General features: G+C 50.9%; 1 protein-coding gene across 1 annotated transcript; it reads right to left on the minus strand.

Annotated features, from left to right (window-relative positions):
- Nucleotides 1–359: 359 nt before the first annotated feature.
- On the minus strand, nt 360–5,654 carry LOC134424626 (protocadherin beta-16-like). The gene is made up of 2 exons (XM_063168508.1): nt 3,059–5,654; nt 360–1,351 (listed from the first exon to the last, which is right to left on the minus strand). Exons 1-2 carry the CDS (start codon nt 5,492–5,494, stop codon nt 1,232–1,234), a joined length of 2,556 nt encoding a protein of 851 aa, XP_063024578.1. The 5' UTR covers nt 5,495–5,654; the 3' UTR covers nt 360–1,231.
- Between the last annotated feature and the right edge of the window lie 2,173 nt (nt 5,655–7,827).

Consider the following 7,827-nt stretch of genomic DNA (forward strand, 5'->3'; position numbering starts at 1 on the left):
TGTGTATTGTTACAGAAGTCCAGCAACCAGGTAAGCTGGTCTTTTGACCACAGCAGCAATCGCCATGGTCGTTCTCGGAATGGACAGAGATTGTTCCAGCAGTTCATGACCTCTCCTGCTGGGAGCCTTTGGGAATGGGCTGGAGGCAGCATCTCAGAGCTCAGCTCCTCTCAGAAAAAAAACCTCGTCCACCTTGCTCCGACTTCTGAGATCGCCCTATTTCCCAGGTCGTTCTGATTTCCCTGGCATTAATTCCATTCCAGATGCAGGGATTTATTCCCGAAATCCTGCTCTTGAGTTGGCTTTTTCCTCGGCCATGACTGTAGCAAGTGATCTCGAGACAGTATACTCACCCGAGGGAGTTCCAAGCAGATTTTATTGTTTTCTGTCATTACTCATTTGACTCTTTAAAATGGCTCAACAACAGGAATTATCACATAACTTTATAATTCAATACCGACTGATGAAAGAAAACCAGAAAGCTTCTTGACACCCTATATTCTACAGTGTCCTAAGCTAATTGGAAATGGTTTCGTCTGTTTTACTGAAGAACCACAAATAATACTTTTAATCATCTTGGTTTTTAAAAACGTGAAATAGTGTTTTCAACTTCATGAAAAAAAAGAAGAAAGGAAGAAAGAACACACTATTCAAAGCCCCCTCTTTATAATTAGGAGAGCCTGTAAATTCCTTGTCATATATGCCAAGTGTGCCAATGCCAGCAGTCCAAAATGTAAACAGCTTCTGCCTATTTTGTAAGAAATTCCTTTGCAAGCACCACTTAATTTTACATATTATCTGTTTCACCTGATGTTGAATACATGGCAGAAAATTAAGATATTATTACAAAGTTCTCTCCATAAAAAGAAAGAAACAAAGCACAAAAGGAAATCCCCCAGAGAAGGCGGTGTAAAAAGAAGTTGAAAATCTGCTGCCAGTTTTCAGTATTTCTCGAAGTATGCAGCACCTGTAGCACTCTCACAATCATACATTATTATGTATGATAATTACTGATTACTATGATAATAATTGATTATTATGTAATCAACATGCAGCACGGTTCTCCTCCATCGACAGCACAATTACAAAATAGCTACATGAATAAAGTACTGCACAAGGGGAAAGTACTCTCATTGAGAAGGTTTCATGTCCCTGGTACTTTTTAGGGAGGTGCTTGGTCTCTGTTTTCCCTTTTCCCTGTGAGGACAGACAAACTTGTCTTTCTCTTCACTTACTGATGGGCGAGCCAAGGGTTTTGCTCAGAATTGACATTGGGCTCCAGCTCCCTGTTTGCAGGGCAAACTGCACCTGCAGCTCTGGGCCCCATATCTTCAGAGAGGGAAGCATTGCCCTGCAAAGAACAGAGAGAGCAGTTGTCATTTGGAGTTGAAGGAAAGCAGGCGTCACCGAGAAGCTCAGAGGGCGTGTCTTACACCACTGCCCGTGTCACACCCCTCCTCTCTACCGGGAGGCAAAGAGAAAGCAAGACCTGGTGAATCTCTGACCTGAATGGAGAACACCTGAAGTCAGAAACCATCCTCCAAAAGGGTACTATTGCAAGATCTTAATGAGTGTCTGTAAAACCTTTATGAGTTTTGGGTAATGTGAAGTGGTGAGAGCCCCAAACAAAAACCACATTCTCGCAAAACAAGAAATGTGGTTTAATGTTGATATATCAAGAAGGGTCCTTGTCTTCCCTGAGGCTACTGTGATTCTGACACTCTGCAGTAAAGTGAGTGCAAGACATCGGTGGTTTTGAAATGTGAAAATATTAACTGACCCTGATGGTGTTTGTGTTTCTCCAGCCTCATTATATGTTCATCATCCTGTCTACTGTGAAATGCTAGATGGATCCTTGGACACTCACCATAGAGTCCCTACAGAATCCCTTATTAAGAGGTGACTGGTGACCACACTTTTCTGGTCAACGCTATCCATGCAAGTCACAAAACCATAAAGGAATTTAATGGCAGAGGCTCCTACCTCCGTAGGCTCCAGCAGTTTGTAAGCTTGAGTTCAGCATTGCCACCACCCTGGTGAATGGCACAGGGCAGCACCAAGCACCAGCTCCCAACAGCAGTGCAGGGGACATAGTTGGTGACACCCTTTGCACAGCTGTCCCTGCAGTCCCATCTGTAGCTGGACAGGCCACTACATTTCTGTTACTGCCACCTCTGGGAGGATGTACCCCTAGGAATGGTGTCATTCCTGCTCCAGGTCTCTACACAGTGCATGGGCAGGACCCATGTGTCTGTAGGCACAGGGTTTGTGGTAATTGGGAGTGGGGCTGCAGCCCAGCGTCATCCCCAATGGGTTACAGCTGTGCAGGAACAGGTGAACAGTACTTACTGAATGTAATGAGACCTGGAGTGCCCAGATGCACTGACCAACCACAGAAAGGTAGAGAGGACCCACAGGTGCCATACATGAACATGAAGGGTATAAAACGTTGGGCTAAAGAACAAGAAGGGCACACTCTTGGAGCTTTCTGAAGTGGTGTGGGGCTGATGGTTGAAGCCTTCTGACATTGTATGGTGATACTCTGTGTATTGTGGCCAGATCAGATGTGACACATCTCTACCTGTACTTTTCACCTTCTCACGGCCTAAATCCTCCCCTTTGAAGTGACACCAAAGACTTGATCTATCACGAATACTCAGCATAGATATGGACCCTGCTGCCCAGAGAGGTGGTGGGTGCCCCACCCCTGGAAATACCCAAGGTCAGGTTGGATGGAGCTCTGAGCAACCCGGTCTAGTAAGGCATCCATGCTCATTGCATGAGGATTTGGACTTAATGGATTTTAAAGATCCATTCTAACCCAAAATGTTCTATTCTTCTATGAAGCGGAGAGGCGTGGTTAGTCAGCATTTGGGGAGCAGCTGAGCCCTGCTGGATCCTCCTGGGAGGCTTCTCCAGCAGTTCTGAGACCCCCTTCTATCATCTCCTCCCACCCCAGGGACTCCTCCACTAGCAGCTCTGCAGCTTCAATAGTCCTTCCTCCCAGGGCTTCTCACACCTCCCTCCCGCCTGCCCGAGGGCCCTGTCAGTCCCTCACCTGCGCAGTCCAGTCTCCCTCGGCCCCGAGGTTGGCGGCATCCTGCGAGCACACCGAGCTCCGCTGCTCGCCGGGCCCGGGGGGCAGCCCGGCGGGGAAGCAGGGGAAGAGCGGCCTGAGGAAACGGAACTCGCTGTTGACGGTGCCGGCGGCGAAGCAGACGTCGTAGAGGTAGCTGCGGGGCAGGGAGCCCGCGCTGCTTTCCGTGGCAATCGTCGGGAACGTGGGCAAAGTCTCCGTCTCTCTCCGCCTGGCCCGCCGCACCTTCAGCACCAGGGCGGCCACCGCGGTGGCGAGGAACAGCGCCGACACGCAGACCAGGGAGGCGATGAGGTAAAGAGTAAGCGGCCCATCGGGCTCGGCGGCCGGAGCCTCCTCGCTCACCCGTAAATGGGCTTCGGAGAAGCCGTCCACCAGTGCCACGGCCAGGGTGGCGGTGGCAGAGCGCGAGGGCTGCCCGCGGTCCCGCACCAGCACGATGAGCCTCTGCCGGGCCGCGTCCCGCTCGTTCACGGCCCGCGCCGTGCGCACCTCGCCGCTGTGCAGCCCCACGCGGAACAGCCCCGGCTCCGTGGCCTTGGCCAGCTCGTAGGACAGCCACGCGTTTTGCCCCGCGTCCGCGTCCACCGCCACCACCTTGGCCACCAGGTAGCCGGACGGTGCCCAGCGCGGCACCAGCTCTCCGGCCGCGCTGCTCTCGGGGCCCGGGTGCAGCAGCACGGGCGCGTTGTCGTTCTCGTCGCGTACGATGATGCGCAGCACGGCCTGGGCGCTGAGCGGCGGGGAGCCGCCGTCGGCTGCGGTCACTGTCACCTCGAGGGAGCGCACCTTCTCATAGTCCAGCGGGCGGAGGATATAAACATCCCCGTTTTCAGCGTTGACTGACACTTCGGGCTGCTCGTTGCCCTCCTGCCGCACCAGTGCGTAGTTCACACGGGCATTTATTCCTGCGTCAGCGTCCGTGGCCTTCATGCTGCCGATGCGGAGCATGGGGCTGTTGTTCTCCGTGACAGACATGGTGTAAATCTCCTGGGTGAACTCTGGGGGATTGTCGTTCACATCCGATATCTGCACGAAGATGCTTTCCTGAGAGCTCAGCCGCTTCCTGCCCCAGTCTGTGGCTGTGATGGTGATGTTGTACTCTGCCGTCCTCTCCCTGTCCAGAGCTGCGTTTGTTCTCAGTTCGTAGTAATTATCAAAAGTGGGGGTGAGGCTGAACGGCAAGTCCGCGTCGATGGAACACTCCGTCCTGCCATTGTCCCCGGAGTCCCGGTCCCGCACACTGAACAGGGCCACCACGGTGCGTGGCGGCGCGTCCTCGGGAATGGAGGCGCTGAGGGAGGTGAGCGCTATCTCCGGGGCGTTGTCATTCACGTCCAGGACCTCCACCTGCACTTTGCAGTGCGCAGACAGCCCTCCGCCGTCCGTGGCTTTCACCACCATCTTGTGGGATTTTGCTTCCTCAAAATCCAGTTTGCCTGCGACTCGGATTTCACCGGTGGTCGGGTTCAGCTGGAAGAGCTGCCGGGATCGCTCCGATGCCTGGGCAAAGGCATAATTCACTTCCCCGTAGGACCCTTCATCGGGATCCGCGGCAGCGACTCTGACCACCAGCTGCTCCAGGGGGCTGTTCTCAGCCAGGCGCACCTCGTAGGTCTCCCTTTCGAAGACAGGAACGTTGTCATTGGCATCCACAACCACGATCCGGACCTGAGCCGTGCCCGACCTGGGTGGTGACCCTCCGTCGGTGGCGGTCAGAAATAAATTCATCTCTCCCTGCTCTTCACGGTCGAGCTGATGCTGTAGGACAAGTTCCAAGTATTTTACTCCATCTTTCGCTGTTCCAATAGCGAGGGAAAAATGAGGATTGGGCACAAGGCTGTAGTTCTGCAAACCGTTAATGCCCATGTCCTTGTCCTGGGCACTTTCCAGGGGGAAACGGGAGCCAGGAGATGCTGTTTCTAGAATTTTTAAAACCATCTCCTTCTCCGGGAACACGGGCGAGTTGTCATTTACGTCACGAATTTCCACCTCCCCTCGGATAAGCTGCAACGGATTTTCAAAGAATATCTTAAAGACGAGCGTGCAGGTATCGCTCTGAGGACAGATCTCCTCTCGGTCCAGCGATTCCTTTGCCGTCAGGACTCCGGTGTTTTGATTGAGTCGGAAAAGCTGCTCGTTCCCCTCGGACACAACGCGGGCTTTGCGAGCCGCCAGCTGGCTCAGAGGAACCCCCAGGTCCTTGGCGATATTGGCGACAAAGGAGTCCCTCTCCATTTCCTCCGGCAGGGAGTAGCGGAGGGTTTCAGCCCCGCTCTGACACACGCAAACACACAGAATAAACAAGATCACTTGCCTCTTTCTGTCTCCGCTCCGTCTGCCACAGGCCATCACTCTCCAAAAAAGCCATCCACAGTCCTCGGCGGCTCCCGGCATCTTTCAGTAGAGTCCGAAAAAGAGTGGTGTGAGCCAGCAATCCTGGGGTGAAGGAATCTGGAAGCCCCCGAGTGCTCCGACTCCTTTGCGACCAGCTCAGCTCTCACGGTTTTTTGTCTCCCTGTGTCTGCAAAGCCGGGGCGGACCGAGGAACGCTCCGGTCCGCGGCCAACATCCCCACCCAGCGTCGGAAGGGGGAATATTTCCTCTCCATCGGGGCAGCGCTGCTGGCTCGGGGTTTGCTGCTTGAACCCGCGCTCTTTGTGCCAAAGAGGATAAAAATGATGCGGTGTAAAACTCTCCTCTCTCATAAGTGGGATCCCTACCCATACACAGAGCGCTGCTCTGGGTATCACATCCCAACTCGCAACCACGAGCGCTTCATACACAGCTTTTGGTTTGCCTTGTGCAGACACGGCGAGTTCCACTGCCACAGAAGAGTTTTTCCTTCTCTTCTCCACTTGTTAATCAGCACAGGGCGATTAGTAGGCGTGGCGAGTCAGAGAAGCTATTGAAAGCGAGAGCTGGTGCCAGAGAGCTGACAAGGAATTGTCCTTAAGTAAAAGTTTCATTATCACCACAGCTCGCCATCACATCAGGATGACAAAGCTGTCCTAGGACACATCAACATAATGCTGTTTTTTTCTTTCTGGGTATCACACCTGGCCCGACTTCTACACTTTTCTATGTCAAAAGATGCTATACTTGAAGTCTTGTATCTGCCTAGGGGTGTATGGCCAAGAGCCGGTTAATAGGAAAGACAAGGAAACAAACAGGGAGCCCCTAATTAAACTCAGCAATACACAAACCATGACGAGGAGATAACGGAGACAATAGCAAAGATAAAGCTCTCATCACACTAACAGACGGGCCATTAAAAGAATAATCTGTTGAACTCAGAGGTTCGACAGAAACTGTAAAAGGTAAAGGTAAAGAAAAAAGTTCTAAAGATTCTCACGGATTATCAGGAAAAGTGTCATGGAAAAGAACTAATTGATCATGAGGTGTTTGAGGGGGGAACTCCGGGAATTTGCAAGGCTTATTGTGAGATGATTAGAGGCAGAACAAAACTCGCTAAGAGGGAGATGTCTACAGCAGACCTGTTAGGAACAGCCGCGGGAAAACGGAGGTGGAAGGGGATATCAAGGGGTTCTGAACACAGTCGAGTACTGTGAGGCAGAATTCATGCCAGAAACCAGATAAAAAACTCAGTGTCAGGCAGGCATGGCTGGGCCCGAAGACAGATTTACACCTCGACTGCTTCTGCGACGAATGCACTGAGGATGTGCACAGCTGCCTGAGAGCCCAGCCCAGCCTTTCTCTTAAAAAATTAAAAATTGAAAGAGGAAACAAAATAGTGCTTGCATTATTTACCTGTGTCTCGAGCATTTTTGGTTCGGATTTTACTATAAAAGAAACTACGCTATTAAAAATTATTATTATTATAAAGTATCATAACCCTCTTGGGTTTGGTACCCTTTCTTTAATTTCCTAGACGTTTTCCCCTTATTTTTGTTTGCTAAAAGGAGTGACGCTGTCAAACAATACTCAAGAGGTCAAGTCCTAAAAATTCTCTCATGTCTTCATTTGTTTTAAAGTAAAAACTTCGTGCCTGTATGAGTAGGAGAAAGAAACAATTAGGGTTGACTTCAGGATTCCCGGAAACTTTAGCTACTAAAAGATCTTGCACGAACGAAATAATTTTCGGCGACTTCCTCTTATCACCCCGTGACTTGGAAGCGTGATAAGATCTAAACCACTGCAATACATCAAAGGGCAGCTCTTGTCTTCCCTTCGAGGGGCACGTCCATCTCTCGCGCTGCGGTCATTATCACCAAAAGAGAAGTCAAACCATAGGCCAAGCACAGCAGCAGATGTGCGGCGAAAGTGACTTCTCTTTTTTTTTTTTTTCTTTTTTTTTTTGCCACACAAAAACAACTCTGACACCTGTAATCCACTTGCTTTCTGTCCGTTTTTCCACCTCCGAGGGGGAAATGTGTATTTCCTTCTCCTTCTCCTTATCCTAATCTTCGGCATCGCTGCGCAGCAGGGGGAAAGACAGGAGAAAAGCCTCCGCAGACATTTCCTACCCTGAGTGCAGGAGCCCAATTATTGTTGCTGCCATCATTTCAGCAAGGAAATGGTTTCCTTCAGCTTCAGGTGTAAGAAGAACAGTGATCCCTAACGGAGCTCTTGGCTGCAACAATATCTTTGCTCATCAGCAGATGCTGCTCTTCCACCGACGTTTATATTCTTTCGGAGTAAATTCAGAATTCTTTTGGAGAAATGAAAGAGGGTTACTTACCGTGCAGCACTAGAGAGCCAATGCTGGT

This window comes from Melospiza melodia, chromosome 14 (assembly GCF_035770615.1).
Source record: "Melospiza melodia melodia isolate bMelMel2 chromosome 14, bMelMel2.pri, whole genome shotgun sequence".
NCBI lineage: Eukaryota > Metazoa > Chordata > Aves > Passeriformes > Passerellidae > Melospiza > Melospiza melodia.

Coding starts and splice junctions, on each gene's coding strand:
- LOC134424626 (XM_063168508.1), bottom strand. CDS start 5,494: ATGCCGGGAGCCGCCGAGGACTGTGGATGGCTTTTTTGGAGAGTGATG. Junction 1,352..3,058: donor AGGGAGACTGGACTGCGCAG/GTGAGGGACTGA, acceptor TGTTCTTTGCAG/GGCAATGCTTCCCTCTCTGA.